This window comes from Calidris pugnax, unplaced genomic scaffold (genome assembly GCF_001431845.1).
Source record: "Calidris pugnax isolate Ruff unplaced genomic scaffold, ASM143184v1 scaffold54, whole genome shotgun sequence".
NCBI lineage: Eukaryota > Metazoa > Chordata > Aves > Charadriiformes > Scolopacidae > Calidris > Calidris pugnax.
In genome coordinates, this window is record NW_015090864.1 from 7432166 (window position 1) to 7456467 (window position 24302).

The 24302-nt window shown below is 39.4% G+C and overlaps 1 protein-coding gene across 5 annotated transcripts in view; it reads left to right on the top strand.

The window, feature by feature from the left end:
• DPP6 (dipeptidyl-peptidase 6) overlaps positions 1 to 24302 on the top strand; it is a 576912-nt gene that overhangs the window by 515002 nt on the left and 37608 nt on the right. For all 5 annotated transcript variants that reach the window (XM_014945135.1, XM_014945136.1, XM_014945133.1 and 2 more), the window contains exons 9-16: positions 4367 to 4521; positions 5631 to 5728; positions 10621 to 10744; positions 11675 to 11713; positions 19275 to 19382; positions 19974 to 20065; positions 21610 to 21657; positions 23791 to 23909. In XM_014945135.1, the coding sequence (XP_014800621.1) occupies positions 4367 to 4521; positions 5631 to 5728; positions 10621 to 10744; positions 11675 to 11713; positions 19275 to 19382; positions 19974 to 20065; positions 21610 to 21657; positions 23791 to 23909 (783 nt within the window). The remainder of the gene's footprint in view (positions 1 to 4366; positions 4522 to 5630; positions 5729 to 10620; positions 10745 to 11674; positions 11714 to 19274; positions 19383 to 19973; positions 20066 to 21609; positions 21658 to 23790; positions 23910 to 24302) is intronic.

The following is a 24302-nucleotide window of genomic DNA, read 5'->3' on the forward strand; positions in this document are numbered from 1 at the left end:
TCTCACAGGCCAAAGATGGACCACAGCCCATTTTCCTTCATATTTAGTGGGATTTGTCTGTTTGCCGAGCTTCAGCTTAGCTCAGGTCATGCAACAGCTTTTGAGAGATGTGGAGGAAAGAGGTGACCTTGTTGACCATGCAGAACACATGAAGAGTTCCATGGGGTTGTCCTCAGTGCCCAGCGTGAGCCACCCTCTTGAAATGAGCTTCCCTTGAGATCTGGCTGGGCTCCTTTCCCCAAGGTGACGGGATGCCACCTTCTCATGGCTACTGAACCCATGGGTTCTCCTCACCTGCATCTCTTAAGTTCCATGGCTGTATAATGCTGCTGCCATCGGGTGGTGAGCTTTTTGGTTCAAGGATTTGATGTTTAAAGCATGCTCTCCAAAGCATGTCCTCAAAAATGCCATGAAAGCAAGTAATATTTTATTTTTCATAAGCTGTTTGCCAGTGGCAGAGGAGGACGTGTGTTTTGCATAGGAATAAAGGGTCACTGGGGTGGGCGTTGCAGCTCAGGTTTTCTTAAGGATCCCTTGGATGATGGCATGAACACCTTGAGAATGACTTGTCTGCATACATACTGTGGGATCTGGCTGAGCCTGGAGTTTGGGCTCAGCCAAAAAAAAAAATGTTTTTTTTTTCTACAAAAGATTGTTGAATTGTTTAGTGGCCCTGGAAAATGACTTTTTCCACCCGACTCAATTTGATAACTGTGAAAGAGGATTAATTGCGCTGAAATCAATAGTGCTACAGGGCTGTTGCTGACATCAGCACAAAATAATGTCAACACAGGAAAATGCAGATTGGATAATGTAATATAGAACAGTTTTATACTATTTGCATACACATAACTACTTTTATACCCATTTTATACCTATTACAATGACTTAATGAAAGTCAGTGTAAATCTAGAGTACAGCAACCAAGACAAAAATTGTCTTGCATACTTATGACAAATAGCAGGGTGGTCTCCTAAAGCCATCTCTGAAACACACGTCAGTATAGGCCAATATGAACAATGTGGTTTCCCTAACTTGCTTTCAAACTATACAATAGTAATCGATTCAGATGTGTGGTTGGTGGTTTGAGGTGATCTAGTAATTGATTTTAAAACAGATGGCAGCTGTCAAATAAGCATTTGTATTTATTTCATGTTTCGATGAGAACCCTTGGGGTTTCGCTGTCTCAGAAGTCTTTGTTTTCTCCTTTCCTAGACCCCCTTTCTGTTCTCTGATCTGTCTTCCTCTTATGTTCTTTTGATGCTTCATACTGACAAATTCTTTTGAGCTTTTTTTCCTAATGTAAGCCATGGCCTTTATATTAGGCTTTAATTTCTTTTTGTTTCAAATTCCATTTTATTAACAGTTTTAATAAAACAGCAAAATGTCTGCAGCACACTAAGTACATAATGATCTGAGCATCTACAATACATCACACAAACAAAACCATTGATTACACTTTCTGGAATGGCCCTTTACTACTTCAGCAATAAATAACATAGAAAGGGAAGTTCCCTCTGTCAAAAAAAATCTTGCATGATTCTTTGTGTAAAAATTAAAATATTCTGAAATGAATGGGTCTAATGACAGAAAACTAGATGTGTTTGTGTGTGTCTGTGTGCGTGTCTCTGTATCTACTCAGAGGAGAATCAAAATCTATTTTCCATTTTTGTCTTCTGTAGAAACGTTAATAATATTGTTTTGATTTCCTACTGAAAAAGAAAATGCAACATCTGGAACAAGAAAAAAAAATTAATTGTATAAAAGAAATGTATTTATTTAATAGGTAAAACCTCCTAAGTTTCTGTACCCATTACACCCAGACAGTATCACAGTCCTGGTCTGGGTAAGGGTTTGTGTGCCCCAGTGTGATGGCTGGCAAGCAAAGCTGTGGAGAAGGAAGAAGCACAGAGCCACCAGAAACTGACCATGAGGAATCACTGCAGCTCACTCACAGCATCCCTACATCATGTAGCACCCAGCGATTGCAGGCTTTGAGGAAGAGAGCAGAAGTTTTGATCAATTATCACTTTATACTCTTAGCGAGGAGGTCATGTGGAGGGGGGCTTTGATGTTTAAGGAAAACCTGGTTTCTTATATGCATGAAGTGGGTTCTGAACTGATTTTAGCAAGACCCAGGAGAATTGAATGCAACTGATTTTCTGAGCACATGGTAAATGCAAGCGCAAAGAGTAAAATGTCCCCATGAACAAATTGTCTGCACATTGCATTTTATTTTCAGCTGAAACTTTCTGGTATTAGTGCATTTTATATTTCATAAGAATGCTCTCCAGTTTGCTAAAACTAACTGATCTCTCTAATAATGGCAAGGTCCTGGCTTTATTTCAAGGCAAAGGTTCACGCAATTAAATCTCATTAACAGAGGACCACAAAACCTGCATTAAACCCTTTCTTGGCATGTGACCTTCCACAGAACTGCTTCATTAAATCTGAGATCCTGGAGAAAATGTTTGCTGAATAAAGTCATTCCTAATTAATGTTAAAATGTCAAGGATTCATCTGCCATCCATTTTTACTCCTTTTTCTTTATGCTTTTAATTATCTCCTTAATGAGCAACCAATATAAAAGTCAAAAGCAGCATCTTTTAAATGTGCACACAACAGGTGGTACAATGCAGCATAGAAAATTTGCCAGACATGAGCTTTCCCATGTAATGTTTGCAACTTCCTAGACATCTTTCTGAAATCTCACTTAGATCTTTCCATTAAGTATTGATTAATTAATTTGTTATTTGTAGAAGGCATGACTATCGAGGGTGATTTTCCTGTGAACCCTTTCTAAGATTATCTTGAGTTTTGTCTCAAGCCATATACAAGTCTGGATTAACAAAGGTGTTCATTTGCTCTATGATGAATATAATCATCTGCCCTCCAAGAATGACTCATCCAAGATTTTTTAAAAAGAAATAAACCAGCCTTTGGTGCGTTTCTACTCTTCAGACCAGAGGGACATTCTGGTTGGATCAAGGGGTCGTCATAGGTTGGTGCACAAACCTGGTGGGTTTGAAAATCCTCTTTTTTTGCAATGATCAGCAATAACAGCAGATGTTGGAGCTGCTTGGACTTGTGGAGCAGGACTTCAGTGATGAAGGTTTAGAAACACTCTGCAGCCTCCTTAATTCTTGTTCTCACATTTAAGTAATGAGACCTGTCTCCCTGCCCATCAATCTGTACAGCGTATGCAAGTCCTTCTGCTATGGTTTAAATAGGAATGACTCATATGATATTAAGCCTCTTAATGAAAATGGATTACGTTATTGCCTTGTGCAAAATGGAAGTTTAAAAAGTGAAGTCAGTGTCTTCCACATGTCAGTAACTGGAGACACTTTGGACAAAGAATGAATTTTACAGCTTTTCTGGGTATCTATAAGCTGAAGTCATCTTTTTGAAGAAGGATAGGAAAACTATAAGAAAAAATATTAGAAATTAGAAGTTCTTTGAATTTGTGTTTAATAAGAATGAGGTTCTGCCAGCCTTCAAAATCATTTCTTATGATGGGAATCTTGTTTTCTCCTTACATACTTGAACTCTGACATGTTTGTATTGGCATCTTTCTGAGCACCTCTTCAATAGCAACTACATTATTCAAATCACAAAAAAATCTGTAATCCTAAAATTCAGTGGTAAAAAGGATCAGTATTTGGCAATTTATTCAGAACTGCTTTGCAAAGATATTTAAAAAATGACATAGGAATAAAAGTCAAGATGGTATCCAAGCCACAGGCTCCAAAGCCTGGTGTCTTGTAAAGTGTTACAAAGTGCCAGCATTGCATAGCCTATAGACAATTGCCTTTTTTTTGTTTATTCCCAACTGGCAACAGAGTTTGGGAAGATTTAAATTGTAGCTAAAGCACTTGTATCTAAGTATAAACACTGTTTGAATCCATTAGTACGTCTCTGGTATGACTTTGTGAACTCTTTATGGAGGAGAACTAAATCTCAGTCATTGCAGTTTGTTGACCCCCACTGATGTGACCGTCAGGGAGGCAGGAATCCAAGCTCTGCCAACACGCCCACCTATGTATGTTCACATATCCATGTACAGGACACATATATGTTGTCATCAATATGTGTACTACTATGAATAATTTATTGTTTCTTGAGCAAGATAATTATGCTTAATAAACTATATATTCAGAGTAATTGTTATCAATTGTGATCATTTTTGTAATATGGCATAATTTAATGAGTATTTTTAATGGATATTCCTGTGGCATCGTCCCTGTGCTGTGATTAGACTGGGATTTTCATATCTACGCTGTTTCATATATTGCTAACTGGTAATTTATGTCTAATAGCTTTTTTTTCTATTTCCTCCATATATTTTTTTTTATTTTTTATTTAGAGGAGATCTTGAAGACTCATATTGCTCATTGGTGGTCTCCTGATGGCACCAGGTTAGCATATGCAACAATTAATGCCTCCCGAGTCCCCACCATGGAGATCCCAGTATACACTGGCAGCCTTTACCCTACTGTTAAAACGTATCATTATCCAAAGGTAAGGGAAAATAAAGCAAATAGTCCTGTTGCTCTATCAAAAAATTTAATTTTTTTTTTTCCCAGTAGGCTCAGACAGGAGGACTGTGTAATAGTGCACATTCATAACCAGTGAAAATAAACAGATCTAAGGGGAGATCAGCTGTTCCCCAGTGAATTACTCTCTAGTTCCATTTGTAAAATTGCAGTTTTCTGATTCAACTTAATCATTCTCAATATAATGAAAATAAAATTTTAAAATTCTTTCTTTGTACCGACACAAAAGCAAAGGTGATTCCACGCTAGACAGGTGTGTGAGAGTTTGGAAGCCAGCATTACTACTTTTAGATACATTCCCTTGTATATAGAAGGAAAATGTAGTATTTGGGCTTCATTAGAATACCCAGGATGGCCTAATGTCAGAGGACTTTGGAGTCATGTTGTGCCTGAGCGTTACAAAGAACACAGTGAAAGAAAGAAAGGGCTTAAGAGCCAATCTCTCCTTGATTGCAGAGACCTGTTCAGTGGTCCTGCAGCAGGTACACAGCACCAGCACAGCTTTCCACCAGTATCGACACACTGCGCCTGTTATTGTTGTAATTTTCTACTATAAGACAGTACAGCAGTGTACTGTGCTGCAGTCACTTCTTCTGGGTGTCTTGCTTTATGCCCTGATTACCTAAGACCTCATATGTTGGTCTAAATTGAACCATAATTTAACAGGATAGCTCTCCACATATACACAGGTTTTGTGGAAAGTAGCAGTGATTCAGTAGGGGATGCCCTTTTCCTACAATACAAAATGAATCAGTACTTTACTATATCTACCATCATCCTTTAGACAACGTCTTATCAAAAGATATATTAAATAGCAATATTTATAGTCACTATGAAAAGTAACATTTTTTTTATCAGGGCTAGAGGTGTCCTAAGTGAAATTACCCCTTGGTTATGCCTCCACACCTCGGTGCCACATCACTACAGTTGCAGTTTTGTTGTGGACAACTGCAGCAGTCCAGTCCATAACCCCGTGAGATGGAAATGCATTTTTATCATCCATGGGGATGTAACAAATCAAACCCGTTCTGTGTCGTATAAGAGATGGTAATTTGTTCTTATTTTGAAATCCAGGCTGGAATGGAAAATCCAACTATTTCTTTGCATGTGATTGGTCTGAACGGACCTACCCATGACCTGGAAATGACTCCCCCAGATGATCAGAGAATGAGGTAGGTGCTTTCTTGCCCTCAGATGCTCACCCTCATTTCTGTCAGTGATTTAAATCAGTCCCTGACTTTCTTCAAGATCATTTTACAGTGCCTTTCTCTGCCACTGTCAAGGAGTTTCATTTTGTGTCAATCTGTTTAAAATTTTTCAAATTATTTTTCTTCTTACATGTATTTTTAAAGAACATTATTGGTGTTTTACTTAAAATGTCTGTGACCCAGACTAACTTCAGTGTACGGTTATTTTTAGAGAACTTAGCAGAACGTCCCCAAATCCATAACACATTCATTTCACGTGTAATCACAGGCATTGCGAAGGGGATATTGTCTGCACCCGGTATGAAGACCATGAAGCAGAACCATGGCAGCTCTATAACACAGCAAACACGAGCTCACAGCTTCATGACATGCACACAGGAATGAAGCCAGGCAGACATTCTGCAAACACGTTGCCCAATCTTCATTAAAAATAAAAAAGAAAGCTCTTTGCTGTTTTTAGGGCAAGTGTATTTTAGAAGTTGGCCTGCAATTCAGCCAACTACTTAGACACCCATTTCTAATTAAGTAAGTGCTTAAGTCTGCATTCAGAAAGACTTTAAAAGTTTGGCTTGGACTTCAGCATGTGGTCAAAGCTTGAGCTACGTTTACGGGTCTTTGAACACTTAAAAGGAAGGTCATGTTGTTCAGGAGAGAAGCAGCTTTAGATAATGCATGACACACCTCCCTGCAAAGCTTGGAGATTAGAATCCAAATCCAGATTTCAGTAACTTTGATTTAAACTTGAAATAGTTTTATAGCAGGCCAAGAGAAATCAGACTCTGCTTCTACATTTAAAATATCTGTAGTGACCTCTCCAAACATAATGCTGAAAGATTATCCCTCCCAGGCACACCACTTGTTCTTGTAGGACCATCCAACCAATATATGTGCTCACCTTTTTTTACCGATTGCTAAATTAGATTGCTGGATCTGTAATTCCAGTGCCAGCAAAGACTGGCACAACACAGAGTTGATGAAATAGGGCAGCTTGGAGGGCAGGAGAGGGTGCAGGGGTATCGTCATTGTGCGTGGTAAATATATAAGGCCTCTAAACAGATAGTCTGTGTAGTCATCTGATGAGAGGATACTAAAGCAGTGGGATTATTTATGGTAAGAATTGCCTTTCTTTGCTAAGAAAGCTAGTGTCAGCCTCAGAACATGTTTTCACTGACTAAAATACTCCAAATCCATTTATGCAACAAAAGGTGAATGACCTGTGAGCAAACCAAATGGCTATAACTGCTCTTGCCTTTCAAAAATACAACTTCAGATCTGTGTACAGCAGGCAGCAATTCAGGATCCTCATCACAGCCTCCCAATCATAGTATCAGATCTGCAACTCCTGGACAGTATCATTTTTCTATTGCGAGGTTACTCTATAAACAGAGAGACTCAGGAACATTTTAATTACAGTAATAATTTCAGACTTCAAGATCCAAGTGTTGTTAATAAATTTGTCCTTGGTGGTTATGGGTGGCTGTAATTTATTTGCTTGCAATCAATGTTGTAAAATGATGCGAAATATATCATAATTAATTGGTCTCTGTATATTTCATCAAAAACGTGGCAATTTCCATCCCTAGGGCATAATCTAAGTAGTGTTGCTAGAGCAGTAGGGGTGCATTTTCATTATGCATATGTTTTCTGAAACGAGAGGATTAGTGTGACAACATTTCATTAAAATAGGCGAGAGGGACGTACCGTACAGTTGGTTACAGAGAGGAGTTTCAAAGAAGCAGGGGAAGCTGGTGATAAGGATCTTCAAGCAGAGTGTTCCTATCTGAGGCGTTTCAGCGCGCGCAATCTGTTCCCGCAGCTGATACACGGACAGAGCGGTGCTTCTTGGTGGGCTTTTCATCTGGGGCAAAGTGGTTTGGTACAATTAATAAGGCTGAGAATAAAGTGGAGATATGCCAGGGTCTTTTTTCTTTCAGGATTAAAGGAAGTCAGAAATTTTCCACAGAACTGGGATATTTTCCAGTTAAAAAAAAAAAAAAAAGCAAAGCTGATGATGGGAAAAGATTATTTGGGGGAAAAGATATAATTTTGATGATTTTTCCTTTTTAAAAAAATCTTCATTCTGAGCGTTTTTGCCGAATTTCCTCCAATGCCATGCTTTTCCGTGAGAAAAAGAAAGTGAAGGGAAAGGATGGAAATTGCAGGGGAAAAGGAAATATTATAACATTTTGTATCTGACAGGCAATGTTTTATTTTCTGTGAAACCCATTGGACCCCAAGAGTTACATCAGCAGGTGGTCAGAATTGGACCGGGATCCAACTTATTTCTCACATCACATTTGCATCCCAGGTGGCAAATTAAAGAAAGATGTTATCTCCTCTGAGTGCAGAAATAATCCCTGGTCCTTGCTCAGGCCACGAACAAATAAATAATGGAGAAACTCAGAGAACTGGAGTCTGGATCAGAGGCAGGAGCTGCTGGTGCCCCAGGGACCTCAGGCTGGGCTGCTGCCTGTCACTTGGCCACATAATATAACATTATCTCTTCTTTGTGGTGTTTATGGCTTTATTACTGTTGTCATATTTTAAGTATTCATATTGTAGGCTCATACCTTACATTTTAGATTCATATCTCCAGGAAGCAGCCAATAAAGTTAGGGTATGAATAAGGGAGCTGCACAGTTGCCAGTCTGAGATGATTGCAAACCCAACCACCAGCATCTTTACTGGGATAGGGAAGCACATTGCAAAGCTCAGCATATCTGTCCCCTTCCTGAAGGGGCTCAGATAAGTTATTCCTGCCCCTTTGGAGGGTGTAACCTGCTCTGGTGTGGATGTCTACAGACAAAGAGGTCAGGTACCTGCTGGTCCTGATTTTCTCTATCAGAAGAAATAGTTTCTCCTTAAATCAGCTCTGTATAAAATCTGGTTCAGTTCAGGCAAAGAGGGCTTGGGAAACGCACTGTTTTTCCCTGTTTCTCTCCACTGGCTGCTCAACCAGTGCAGCTGCTGGAGCTGCAGATGTTTAAAATTAACTGAGATGAATCACGTCTTATTGTCTCATTTTCCTCTGCAGAATGGGAAACATAAAACTTGGTTGTCCTACAGAAGAGATGTGAGTGAAGTAAATTAAAGACTTCACACTACTCTGAGGCTATAATAATAGCTATACAACTATCTCTAGTTGTCTGCTGGCTGGAGGATCCATGGGGTTGATGGCTGGGAGAGGGTTCAGAGAGAAATTGAGACTCCATGTCCATCTCCAGGGTGGTCGGGAATATAACAGTGGACTTAAAATAATACTTAAAAGTTCCTGAAAAAGAACTATGGCTCCAGTGTTCAAACAGTGAGAGGCATGTAAAAATTGAATATATGTCCTTCAAACTTTAAATTGGATTTATGGAAAAAATGCTCCCAGCCACAATATGTACTAAATTCACATGCCTTTTCTGGGGAGACTGAATCTGCTCAGTTAATTTTGGAGAGAAAGAAGAAATGGTTATACTGTTAAGTTTTGCTTTGTTTTGTTGTGGTTTTTTTTTTCCTCTTAGGGCCTATGCTGTTGCCGATAAAGATTCAAATTACAATTTTATTTCAGGCACTGAATTTTCAGACAGCTGTTGTCTCACCTTCTTTCCTGTGCAGTGGATGCAATCATTGAGGTCTTTTGTTATTTTCCCCAGCCAAATTCAGGCACTAAATATTACTGAAAACTACAAAATCAATTTCCAACTTGTTATTTTGTGAGACAAACGTGCCTTTGTTGCTTTTGCCCTTTCTCTTCAGTATATGCAGGAGCACTTGCCAGAACACAAAGTACTCTCCAGTGACACAGCACATTAATTCCAATGAGCAACAATTCCTTATACATATTTTATAGCAAACAAATGAACTAATAAATTTTTTATAGACTGTATGCTGTGAAAAGTCATATTATAATTTAAGGATGTCTTTGGCCCACATAGCCCAGCAGTATATTATAACATCACCAGTTTTGTCAGCTCAGCCAGGGTTTTACCTTCAGATAAAATGTTGAAGCCCTGAATTGCTCCAGAGGTGGACATCTGTGAGCAGCACTGCAGAATGGCTCTGAGAGGGCAACCATCGGTGTATTTATTTGTGATCCTGTGTTTTCCAGCCCAGCCCAGCCTAAGTGGTTCCGTTGCTCACTACTGCACAGGACTTTTGCTAAAGACATTGATTACAGGACTCTACAGCCCGTCCTGGGGATTTACTCCACATATTATCATAACCTGAATGTGTCCAGCAACAGAGGATGGTACAGGGAGCGTGAGACGATGGTTTTGCTGCTGCAGACTGTCATGTTTCTGCTGACGTCTTTATGGCAACCAGCTGCATCTGCCTTGCAGAAACCCTGTGTCTCTCTAAACTCTATCTTTTTTTGCTATTTTCCTTTTAATGCAAGACTCATGGATATTTTGGTGTGCAGTAGGCATATTTAGATGCCATTAACTCTTCATAAGCATAAACAATCCAGCCATTGGCAGTGATGGATCTGAATCAGCCCGTTATTGTGCTCAGAATGGAAATTGTTTTCAATTTCTTTTCCACCTGTGCATAAATTTGTAGCTCCAGGCATTTCAGTCCTTCTTGGAAGACGAAATAGCTTGAGAGATTCTTTATCTCTGTATTTGTCTCTTCTCTGAAAATGACTTTCAGAAGTGGCAGATAAAACACCTGCACAGCCCTAAAAGTGTCATTTTTAGGCGTTGAAATCGGTACATAAGGAAGCCTAGAGACATCAAGACGTAGCATTCTTAATAACCAGAGATGTCTCCTGGACCGTTTGCCTGCAGCAGCCTCCAACTGCTCTACCATGTGGCAATTCATTAGGGTGTCAGCAATGTGATTTGTTTTACCTATGTCTGTGTTTGCAGGGACTACTACATAACCATGGTGAAATGGGCAACCAGCACCAAGGTGGCAGTAAACTGGCTGAACAGGGCCCAGAACGTGTCCATCCTGACACTGTGCGACGCCACCACAGGAGTCTGCACAAAGGTAGGGGAGATGAGCCATATGGTCCTTTGCCATCGGTTTTCATAATCCACACGAGGAGAAAGTATTTCAGTTATCTCACCTGGCAGCAAATCAGCTGGCACACATTTATTTAGGCAGACACAGGATATAAACAATGTTCACAATATTTCCTTTTTTTCGTGTGTAAGAGAGTGATTTCTTGTCTTGAAATAACTGTAGACGTGCACGAGCACACACACATTGAAAGGGTTGCCAAGTGTTGGAACAGGCTGCCTAGGGGAGTGGTTTATTCGCTGTCCCTGGAGGTATTTAAAAGATGTGTAGATGTGGTACTTAGGGACATAATTTGGTGGTGAATTAGGCAGCGTTAGGTTTACGGTTAGACCCAACGATCATAAAAGTCTTTTCCAACCTAAATGATTGTATGATTCTACACATTTAATGACATTAAAAATGGCTTGTGCTTATGAACCCACATTTGAATTGTAGCTGATCATGTAGACACACTAATGTAAATGGCATATTGACATAACCTGTGTAAGTAATAGCAAATGCCATCTTTTAAACTGGAATAGGTGATTCCACAGCAGAAAAGGGTTCTGATATATTTATTGCTTGAAAAAAATGATGCAGTACCGTGCATAGGGCACAGTGCAGCGTCTTTTCTTAACAACTTTAATTTCAACCTTTCTTTATTTCTTAACAAGCTTTATTTCTTTGGGGAATAATATATCTTGTGGATTTATGTGTTTTGTCTGTATGAGTAAAATGGTTTCTTGAATGAGTGCATGCTTATTCATCAGAGAGGAAAGGAAAGTAGTCATTGGATTATACTCCTGAAGCACAATTTAAATGTTTCTTTGTGCTTCTGCACTTTTCAGATTCAATCCAACTGCTTCCTGCACCAATAACATGCAAAGTATGGTATTTAATGATCTTGTTTTGTTTTAGAAACATGAAGATGAAAGTGAAGGCTGGCTGCACCGACAGGTAATAGTGATCTCTTTGCAGTCAAGTTTTTGGTAGGTTTTTTGTTTCATTGTTTATCCCCCAGAGAGAAAAACTGATTTCCAGACCTGAGAAAGATACATGGAAGATGGCGTGATTTGTTCTTATTGAAGTTGCCATCTCCTCTGGTAGGTCCCATAGTTCTTAGCCTCCAATTTACTTGGACTTAAAAGAGATGAAGAGCTGATGCTAGTGGAAATTCACCCACTGACCTGTCAGCCTCAGAGGTAGTCCTTCGTACCCTGCTTGGAGACTGATGATGATTTTAAACAGTGCAGTGGTTGCTTTCTTATCCTCTAGACAGGAAAGAAGTCCACTGTCAAAAACAGAAGATCAAAGGTCATTTCATTAAAAGTCCCAATGTCCATTTAGAGACAAACTTATGCGAATAGGACTTTTAAGTCATTTAAGCTAAATTTGACAAAATTATCTGTGTTACTCTGCAGCTATTTGCACATGTAAGGTGAAAAATAAAATCAAATTGTCAATGGGGTAATTAAAACAATGAGAGCTTACATGGAGCACAGAATGGGGAGAAAGTACCTGATGCAGTTTAATGTCCTCTTTTGCCATCTGTGTCATGTAATTCTTCTGACACTGTAACTTGTGCAGAACCCAATTACTTTGTATGTCCATGTGCTCCCATCCCCCAAATGAAATAAAAAAATGATGAAAATAAACCCTGAAAAAAAATAGAGATAGAAATTTTAAACCCCCAAGAAGTTTTGATTTATGGGACTTTTTCTTTTTTGTTCTTTTCTTTTCTTTTTTTTTTTTCAGAAAAGGGTTTGGTGGTTTTTTTAATATATGTCTGTATAAAACCTCTATATTTCCAGCATATAAATCTCTTGAAGATCATTTATAACACTTCCCCAGCAGTCAGGTTGTGATGTGACCTCAGATTTGATTAAGCTGTTCTTTAGAGAGAAGCTGCTGATACCAATTCAGCCACAATATTCATGGGATATATAAGTGCCAGACAGGGAGTAGCAGATAAAGATCTTGTACTATATTTTTCCAAGTCCAGATTTAAAGCATTTCACATTTTTGGCACAGCTTGTTCAGAGGATCCAAGAACCTGTAGAAACTACAGTACACAAGTTCACAGCAAGAACAAGGATCTCCTCTGTTTCAGTAGCTGTCCTACAGCAACGGGCTATGCCTGATCCAGACAAAAATTGATTTTAGAGAGGAAATAGATTTTTTGCTCCAAGCATTTCAAATTATCTTTTGCTGGTATACTCAGGCATAGAGTAAAAATGCTGCTGAAGTATTCTTTAAACTCATAAAGCAACCGTTGGCTTGAGTAGAAAACAAAAGCTTCAAAGACAAGCCAAGTCAAGAGAAAATGAAATTGCTCATATTTTTTATCTTTAAAATTGAAAAAAGTACTTCAGAGGATTTGTTTATTGTATAAATCCAAGGACAGCTTTAATCCTTTCATTGCTATTTACTGGAACCTCCATTAGTGCAGTGCAGTACAACTTGTGTTTTTACACTGCTGCTTTATCCATTTCTCTACTACATGGACAAACATTTAAAGATGGTGCTTTGATAACTGAATAACTGTAGTAAAAGATCTGTCAATCTCTAACAGGCATGCTCCAAGGAAATCTAGTTTGTTTTACTGCATCTCCAAACATGACATACTTCGTTTGAGGTTAGAGAAGTGTCTTGATTACAGCCAAATGAGTCAGACATCTCAGTACTAAACTAAGATAACATTTGCTACGGACTTTGGAGACATTTGATAGTACTCTCCAACAGCCTTTGTAACAGTCTGGAGAATTATAGACCTCTTTTGCCTGTATTTCTGACAACAAAATTACTTAAAATTCTAGTTTTGACTGAATATGTGATTACTAGGATAATGGTATTTTCTATATTAACCTTTTTCTCTATGACACATTCATCTAAATAACTGGAAAATTATTTTCATGGCATGCCTGTCTGACTATGAGAATGATGTGAAAATGTTAAATCTAGTGCAAATCCTCTAATGTAACCTCTTTAGGGAGGAGATAAATTCCACATTAGGCAGCTACTGAAGGAGCTCAGGACTGTGACTCAGCTCAAGATGAAGACTCCTCAGTTGAGACATTTAAATAGAGGAGTACGCGTATGAGCTAAGTGCCAATTCCCATCTGTAGACAGCCAGTATGGTGAGCAGTGTGGTGACACAGTTAATGGACCTTGAGCATGAGAATCAACTTCTCCATCCTGGAGAAGACACCCACTGCCTAGTTGGCCAACTTGTTCTTTATGCTCCATTGACTAGACCTTTTTTGAGAAAGACACCAATTTTAAATCAATAGGACCAAGGAATCTAGCTGCTTGACTCATTCTTTGAAATACTCTTTCATTGTACACCACACACCTGATTTGGAAACTGTGAAGAGCTTTACGTTTTTCTTGGGAGTCTAACATCTTATCTTCCTAGAATAGGGGCCAACTCCTAGAATAGGGGCCAACTCACAGTAGGCTGAGAACAGGAATCAGGGAGAGAAAAACATTGGTGCCAGAAGATACTGACCAGGGACATGAGGGAGTCTCCAAGGATGACAGGGTTGACTTTTTTCAGATGGCTGAAATACTGGGAGTTCTGTGATTGGGCATAAGACCCATGAATTTGAATCTTGTTGTTGTAGTAGCATCTCAGTGAGATTTTTGTCTGTATATGGAAGGTCATAGTAAGTGATCTTGTGTTCCCTTCTGGGCTTGTGAATTAATTTTATTCACGTTCAAAAACTTTGGAGAGCTTCTCTCCAACACAGGCAACGACAAATACCGAAGTCACCATCTGCATAGCTGAAAAATAGGATAAATTATTCACAGTATCTTGAGAAATATACAGTATTTATACAGGTTTTGCTAGAAAGTGTCTGTCACTTCTTGTCAGATGAGATGACCAGAATTTTCAAACCCTTCGCACAAATTTGAACAGATGCATATTCACTGAAGCTGCCTAGGGATTTTGGAAGTTTTTACTACTTTCATTTATAGATTTGCTTTTGCATTTCTGAGCACAAAAGCCAGATTGAACTTTCTTCATGCTTTTGCTTAAATATACAAATCCTTTGCAACAGTAATTATAGCTATAAACAATTTTGTTTCAATTTTTGTGAAGAAGCCATTTCCCGATAGTGCCATTGATGGTCATATACAGACAATGAGTCAGCAAGGGAGAAATAAGACAATTTCTGAGCACCTGCTGAAGATAAACTTTACTGGCATTATAATTGGCTTATTTATTTAATTGTGAATGTGCCTGAACAAATTTAATTATAAACCAGGGTGCAATTCCAACTCCATCAAATACTATGGGCTTTGACATTGACGTTGACAGGACCAGGAGATTACCACAGAATTCTTTAGAGACATATAACCTCCAAAACCGCCTGCATGGACTGGCTGGCTTCCCCTGATAACAGTTCCTTTGAGCTGAGTTTTTCTTTCCAGTCCTCCTATTTCCCTACTGTTTCAGATCGCCTAAATCCGAAAATTAGGACATTTGCTCTGTCAAAAGGTTGAAGTGTTGAAAACCTCACACCATTTTTCCTTTACAACTCCCTTGTGTTAAAACTGGCAGCATGATAACGCAGTAACGATTCTCTCACAGGTGGTTAATAGTCAGTATAAAATGAGATTATTTTAAATAAAAACAGAGGTCAGAGGACTTTACAAACAGGACTAACTGTTTCACCCTGAAAGACTTTCTGCCATGTAACAGCCACATAACTGACTTGAAGTTACCCTAAAGACAAAGGATGAAGCAGAAATAGGACCCAAAGCCCCGTAATTCAAACACCCAAATTAATCTGCCAGAGCTAACAAAGCAGCTTGTGGTTACAGTGTCTTTGGTGCTTAAATGAAGAGTCCTAATTTCATTCAGTGGAGGCAGACCGATACCTGGAGGAATGGGCTCCTCCCCAGTTGATGGCAGGTGCCCTGGCTTTTGATGGCAGGTGCCCTGGCTTCAGAGATGGCCATTGGTGTGGTGCACCCAACCACAGATGAGCATGGGGACCAGGATGGAGGATGAAGCTTAGAATTGACACAGGGGCTGAGCATGGCAGGGGATGGAATGAGATCTTTCCCCTGCACCCAGAGGAGGAGGTGACTTCATTGTCACAGTAATGCCGACACGTATTTATAATACTTCATTGGATTTCAATGAACTGTTTACTAAAAGACAGAGTTAAAAGTATTTATGTCACACCTATCTGTTTATCAGAGCTATTGCCCTGTGACACTTAAAGTATTGGGACATTTCCCTGAAAGAATAAATACTGACAGAACAAAGTCATTAATTCTGGGATCTGGACAAAGGTGGATCAGAGACACTGACTGCAGATACAGTGACGCTGAGTTGACCTCTACAATACTTCGATAATATACTCTATTTTTTTTTTATTGTTATTTCTTGTTCCAGGACTTTATGTCCTTCTCTAAGACCTACAGAAGCTCAGACTACCCTTAGCATTGTTCCCTCACCCCTGATTCTGCCAAACTTGGGATAAGCCTCTGAGGCACTCCTTGGTTTCTTCTCTCCCGACCATTTGCAGATACACTGTCCTGTGCTGCACAACTCTGAACTCCAGCACTGGTCCCTCCAGGAGTCAGGATGCTCTCCAGCAGCCTCCCATCTCCTTATCTCTGTCACAAAAGCTGAAGCCTTTTTTGGCATCATTTTGTTACACAGCAATAAACAAGTTGCTGGAAATGGAATTGCTGTACCTTTCTTTTACTGACAGTGATGCAGGTTGGTTAGTCCCACCAATTCCTTCTCCAGCCAAAGAGTCGTACTTTTCTTAGTGATTATTCCTTCAACTCTGTGGATGACTGGATAGTCCACAGTTCCAGCCACATGTTTTCTTCCTCCTCCACCCTGGGGACAATCACCCATCAGGTGAGGAGCTCTAGCTGGATCTGCTTCCTGAACCAGGGCACTGTCTGTTCACACCAGTCCCAGAAAGGCAAATGGGATCAGGGGCCCACACTTACTGAGTCAGAGTTAAGCTTCAATTTAAACTGCTGTGGAATCACACAAGCGTTACCTTACCTTTTTTTTCCCCTTATACCTGAGTCTTGAGAGCACTGAGTTATTGCTACGCATAGCTGACGTGAGGACAGCTTTGTCCTTCATCTGCACAAAGCAGAAGATTTCTGGAAACCAGCCTTGGCTGTTTGGGTAGAATTCATTTGTCTAAATACAGAGATCTAGCTGAGCAAAAAAGACAAGCAGAGCTATAAGGACTTAAGAAGTTCCCTACTGAGCCTCATTGCTGCTTCCTCTACTCCTCCATTCTGCCTTCAGCAGTCATGGCAGCTGATGGCATTTAAGGACAATGTTTGAGCTGACTGCTTTCTGCAGTCCAGTCCTCTCATATTTCACCACCATCTACAACAAAAAGATTAAAGACATGTGAGACAGTATCTGTGTCTATTCCCTTTAGTACCTGTTAATGAATCATGAGTTTGTTCAATCCCTTTTCACATCTTCTGATACCAACTGCTTCCATAACCCTCCGGGGGTAAAAACTTCCAGAAATTCCCTACCTGCTGCATGAGAAAAGTACTTTCTTTTATGAGTATGTAACTGATCTCCTGTTATTTTCAAGGAGTACTCTTCCAATCTAGTGTTTTGGGTATTGAGGGAATAATAGTCAGCCAAAGGCTCGAACTTTTTGTGTCACACGCAGAATATTTTAATTACATGCCCAGTGTAGTTCCCAACAGTATAAAATCCTGTTCCAAAAGCCTCTCAGCCTGATGTCCCCCCTCATTTACCATCCGGGATCAGTCACCATCCCTGTCAAGATCGTAAAGCTTTGGTTCTATTAATGTGTTGTCTTTCCGGCAGCGGGAACATGCGAACAGGCTGTCTCATAACATCAGCTGAGCGCTAAAGCCTCGCATCTGTCATCCGTGCCATGTACCTCCTTCCCTGGTAACTGAATGAACTTCAAACTAATCTGCACAATGCCTGCTCTCCCTGGCAGAGACATATTGCTGGAATATATAATGCAGTAGGCGCAAATATAGAAGTGTAGGGTGAACTCATTGCTGTTTGCATCAGTAAAGGAAAGCCTGTCGAGCAGAAGGTTTGCCCGAGTTATCACAGCTGTTTTTCAATGAGGTTTCTCCTGTCAAGAAAGACATTTGGAAATAATACAGAGTTTCACGTTTCAAGTTCCAGAACAACATCAGAAACAAATGAAACCATTATTTCATAGAACTGCAACAAACTGTAAATGGGCATATTTTAAAATATACTGAAAACCTGAGCAGGGGAAAATAAAAGGAATAGCAAACAGGTTTAACACCTAATAGTGTTGATAAATCTGATAAATAGTGGAAAATAATTGATCAGTAAAGAACTGGGAGTAGAGGAACATATAATAAGGATAATGTGTTAGCCCATGAGAAACAAAAATGTTTATTTCTTTGCTCTAGGTGTTTGCATTAGCCATAGTCTCCCTGTACAATCAAGTTCTGGCTGGTTCAGTGTGGTATCTTGACATGTGCCAAGCAGAAAGCCGGGGTATTTCATAAACACTTAGCCAAAGGATGACCCAGAAGACACTGAGCAATAATTTCCCTGTTGATGGTTCTTGAAGAAGAAGGAGCCACGAAGCTCCATGCACCCAGGGGCCAGGGCAGGCAGGGCTCAGCCACCCCCTAGAAAAGCCTGATATCAGAGGAAGGGTTCAGCAGAGGTTCAGCTCTTGTTTTAGTCCCAACTATTCAAGATGCAAAGTAGAGGAGCTTCAGCTAGCAGTTCCCTTGGTACAGTGCTTCTGTGTCACACCATATGGACCATCCTTCTGCTTTCCCTTGTAATCTGCTGTTCAACCATCTCCTGCCATGGAGACTTTCCGTGTGCCTCAGGGTTCCTGTACAAAAAAATAACAAAGACCCTTCCAGGAAATGCTTGCTTGCCACATGTGATGTTTGATTTCCTTCTGCTGAGTCTCTTCTGCCTCTGATTGAAAGTTCTAGTCACTTAATAAAAGTCAATCATCACGTCCACCTGGGAGCTCTGTGTCAAAGACAGTTTTGCAAGACTTCCTGCTTTCTTACAAATGTTTATTTCACTGAAATATTTACGAAGGGGAGGATAAGACAGCAATTAGTTGTGGTTCCTCGAAGACAAGAATAGGTCAGTTCCTCCAGCAGGGTAAACAGGGTTTGTCATACTTGTGCCAACAAGGCTCAAACCATTTCTAAAGGCTTCATTCCAACTGCCCTGAGCAGCCAGCTGTATATGTGCACTTTTTGCTCTGCAAAAGGGAATTTGCTTTATAGTCAAGGGACTCTCCTTACTGCCTGTCTCCCTGTCTGCTTTCTTAAAAGCACAGAAGCAATCGTTTTCAAAACATTCTCCAGTTTTCATCGGGTTTTTTATTTACCACAGGTTTCTGTTAAAGAGCACTCTCTATTTCCATGTGAATTAATTTCACGGGGTTTTGCAATGCTGAGCAATTTTAAATACAATACAATGAATTCACAGTAATACAACCCTTGAATTTGCCGCTTGCAGAATGAAGAGCCAATTTTTTCCAAGGATGGTCGGAAGTTTTTCTTTGTGCGAGCCATTCCCCAGGGAGGACGTGGAAAGTTCTACCACATCGCCATGTCGTCATCACAGGTGACTCGCTTGCTGCCACTCATTTGGGTCTTACCTGCAGTAGAAAGCAATAAAAAGTGGTACCTGCACTCAGAGGGGCCTTACAGGAAGGTACAAATGTACAATGCGGGTCTTATGCATAAAACGAAACCTTCAATCATGGTTTATTTGGCATAAGATAACATGAATTTCCAAATAAGATACTTAAAATGAAAAGGTCAACCAACTGTCTCTTTCCAGACAATATCATTCCTTTGTTTTGGTTTTTTAATGCCTTCTTAGTTGTACATAAATAAGTAAATCCCTGAACTGCCATAAAGGATTAATCAGAAGCTCATGGGCATGCTGGATTAGAGGAAGGGGTTTGAAGCTGTTCTGTGCTGAATTCATCCCATTATCTTCTGTGGAACTGTGGTTAAGATGATTCTGACTCTCTGTTTTTAATATGCCTTTAGATTCACAGAAATAGCAGGGGGAGGGGTGAAAATCACACATGCATGGTTTACTTTTAATAGGTAATGGGAGTCAAAAGAGCTCCTTTCAGCAGAGAAGCTTTGCTCAGATATCTTTATTTAAGAATAAATAAATATAATTGTGTTTTCTTTCTGGCAGCCCAACACTAGCAGTGATAACTTACAGTCTATTACATCTGGTGATTGGGATGTGACAAAGATTTTGGCATACGATGAAAAGAGGCATAAAATGTAAGTAAATTTTGGTCTAACAAATCAATCTTCCCGTGTTTAGCCCTGCACTGTAGTGACAGTGGTGTTGTGTATGCATCTGAAATGTATGACCATAAGGAGATGGGGATAATGCAGCAAGAGAAGCTGGCTGCATTTTGGCTTAACCTCTCACGCCATTCCATATATCTTGTCTTATTTAGGTTTTCTCTGTATAGTTCAGAAATTTCTTTCTCTGGCTATTAAATACATTTTTGTAGAGGAGTGATTTCTCCTGCTACAACTTCTGATATTAACCTCTGAAGTCTATTTTCATTGACCACCTAGATAGCCAGTTTTAGAGAGAACCCTTTATTGACTGGCATACTTTATCAGTGCATTAGAAAAAAAAATGCTAGAATACAAAAAACACCCCACCCTTCTTCACATTTGCCTTTTATGCTTGTAAAATAACTTCTGTAAATGTTTACTTTTTAAAATACATTTCAAGAAATTATGTAATAAAATGTTTGGAAGGTTTTCTGGAATCCTTTCCTGGCAAAGTTTCAGCTGGATACAAGGCTCTCACCTCTCATTTTCTAAAGGTCACTGAACAGCTGAGTAAAAAGTCTCTGGAATATGATAAACTTGAATGATCGTTAAGAGCACAATGCTCCTTCAAGGTTTTGAATATCCTCAATTGCCAATAGCTTCAATATGATATAAGGGTCTTAACCACTTGACACAGCTAAGCAGAAAAGTCTTATTTGCATTTTAACTGTCCAGTCAAGCAGAAAATTCCAGGTACAATTTGTGCAATCAAACTGTACATCTAGGCACACGCAGGTCATTGGAAGCAGACCAGCCAGGCTGAGTGTCCTGCCTGATGTGTTGTTCACCCCATGGATGCTCCTGTAGTCTGTCATTATTCACATGAAATGCTTCCGGGGGATCAATCTGGTCCCTGTACTTTGGACTGAGGTTGGCCACCTCCAGCAGCACCTCTCTTATTTTCAGAAGCTGTCACCACATAACAAGGCTTTTGCTGTTTAGCCAGAAGAGTTCACCGCAGTCTTAGCACAAAACAAGGACAATGAAGTGTTCTTCAACGCCATACTATGTCTTCCCTGAAAATCCAACACCCTTTTTCAGAAAGGATATTTCAGTGGTTTCAAATCAGACCCTTATTAGCTATCAGTCTGGGCCAAGAGTAAAAAGTGATCAGAGAAATAAAAATTGGTTCAAGAAAAAAAAAAATGAAGAAAGATGTTTAACAGTAATTCTGCACCATAAAGCTTAAGGTGAAGATGTGAAGGTTTTTCACTTAATCACTTGATCCTTTTTGATCCACTGACACGACCAGTCTAGGACCCAAACATTTCCATGCTTGTTTTAACTGCCTACAACATACCTGCTTGAGCCTCTCCAGTGATGTGCCCCTCTGTATGTTTTTATAGTTCGGTTTAAACTTTTCTTGCCTTTACAAGATGAGGAAAATGGCTATGTGAATAAAGATGGGTTTTGTATGAGATACTAGCAAACACACTTGTAATGATAAACTTGTCTTTTTAATTCTTTTCCTCCAGCTATTTCCACAGCACAGAAGATTTGCCAAGAAGGCGACATTTATACAGGTATGTGCTTTATGAGCTTCACATACAGAACTCCCCATTTTTTCAATCCTACACAAATCATTACATAGAGATTGCAACAGATGTGTTATGTGTTTATCTTTAATGGCATTGCAAGATCTTGCAGTGTGTCACTGGGATTTTGTGTCACAAAATGTTTGACATTTGGAAATGTTTTGCATTTAGCAATTTTCTCATTTTATTGCAAATTTTAAATTGGTCTCAACTGTCACCAAACTTTCAAAACAGAATGGCTTAACACTTGAAAGAATTCAGAATTACATAAACCAATGGTAGAAACTAGTTTTATACTTCCAGGTAGCATTTGCATGGAAATATGATAGCACCTTCTTACAAAACTGAAAAGAAGTAACAGTATGTTATGTTTGTGAATGTTTTTCTGCAATTCCAGATAATTTTAGTTATACAGTTATACTTCTGTAATTGTATGATGAGTAAAAGGCTGTTTTTTAGTAAGCTATTTGTAGTGTAGCTGTTGTGAAGTATTGTGGGAGCAAGTTACAAAGGGGAGGACATCCAAACTTTTAAATAATCATTTTGGAACCATTATTCCATTTCTCTTGGTTTTCTTCTCAATCCCCCTGCTGTCCTCTCAGCATCTGCAACGAAGGGCAGAGTTGGCAATAGCATCAGTTGACTACGGGACATCAGTATATTTTTCTTCTCTAACATGATGTCATACCTTTTTTTTTTTCCTCGGTGGGAAGGAAACTAGAGGAAAATAAATTACCTGTAGTTGAATCGTTTTTTGCTTTCAAGACCTCTATGCCTGTTCACTGCTCTCCACAGTTTATTGAGAGTGGCTCAGCTCAGTGCTTTTTTTAATTGAAGAAAAAAAAATTATATAGACCATTCATTTCTATTGAAATCTCATTTTAAATGCTGAGTCCAGGTGCAGCTGCTCAAGAGCTGCTGGTATAAGTTAACGAGCTTCCCACCCCTCATCAGCTTGGCATGCAGCTCACCTTGGTGCCTCATGAACCAGAGTTCCCCACATAGGCAACAGATAAAGGGCTCCCAAAATGTTGATGTCCTTGACCTTATTTTGAACACACAGTGATCTTGGCCTCGCTTCAGGTATTTGATTTCCTGCACTGGGTGGTTTGACTTTGTCTTGTCCCAGTCCAAGGGTGTCAGCTTAAGAGCACCTTTGGCATGTGTTAATTGACAGAGCTCCACTGGAGTTCTGATAGGTTATATCAGATAAAGAACTCTGTTTTGGGGTTGTTTTTTTCCTTTTTTTTAACTTGTTTTTGTCTGATTTAGTAGCTTGTAAACAGCATTTAAGGCAGAGGCATGATCTGAGCCTAAACAAGAACCAGGGGCTACTCAGTTCAGTCTCTATGGTGCTAAACAGGTTGCTCAGACTCATCTCTTTCTATGTTGAAATAGCAGCAAAAACACTCATCTCCTTTACAGTAATACTGGAAAGTTCTATTAATATTCTTGAAGCATTTTGAAGTTTCAAAATGTTATAACATTGCAAAATTTTATTTGTTATTAGTTTTTGTTAATACTCTGTAATTCATTCTTCAACCTTCAGTAGACTCTTATAAAACACTTCTGAGCATGTGGACAAACCGCATTACCTTCTTCAAAAAAACAGATCCTTAAATCCAGTCTTTCCTTTCTACTTGGATGTTATAAGAGCAACTATTTAAATGCCAAAAAAGCGCTTTGGCCTGTGAGGCAGCTGCTGGCAAATCAGACCTAGTGAGGCAACCAGTAAGAAACTTAAATAAAGCAATTCCAGCTTTTTATTGTCTGTTGTAATATGTGTAGAAATACTGCTCCATTGTTTCATGCCTTCATTCACCGAATTATGACTTCCACTTGTGGAATTGCAACCATCATTTTCTTTTAAAAACTGTACCTTCCTTTATAGCTACCTGACCTTGCAAAAAAGACATCAGTATCCTTTTATGTATTCTCCATTCAGGCAAAAAAAGCCATTACTGCTATTTAAACTCAACCAAATGGAAATGCTTTGTCTCTTACTAATGTTAGACACATTATATTTATGTTCTTGTTCTACAGTACAGTAAGGTTCAAGTAATGTTGCTTCCAGATAACATTTGCTCACTGACCTTCATGGACTTGTATTAACTTTTTCAGCGCAAGCACAAATGGGAACTTCAACAGACGGTGTCTGTCGTGTGATCTAATTGAAAACTGCACTTATTTCAGTGCATCCTTCAGTCTCAATCTGGAATACTTCCTACTCACATGTGAAGGTATGTTGGGTTTTGTTATTGCAGTTGTTGTGCCTCGGGTAGGGTTTAGAGTCATCCCTGTTATCTTCAGATATCCTGTGTACCTGTGGGCAACTTTGAAAGACTGGCCATAAATATCTGTGTTACTTTGATTTCAAAGCTTTACTCTTTACTTTTTTTTTCTTTTGTGTATTTTTATTTTTAACTAAAAGCAGATGTGTGCAACCTTTTTCTGTGGGTTTTTGACTATTGAAGATAGAGTTACTTTCCTTTAGCCACTCCAAGTGTCCTTAAGTTAAAGTAAGAGCAAAACCTAGAGGAGATAAAAGGTCAGAAAGTTTGTGAGAGATAAACCAAGGTGGGATTAGCTGTGGGAGACTGGGAGTGAGTTCCAAATGCCTCAACTCATACCAG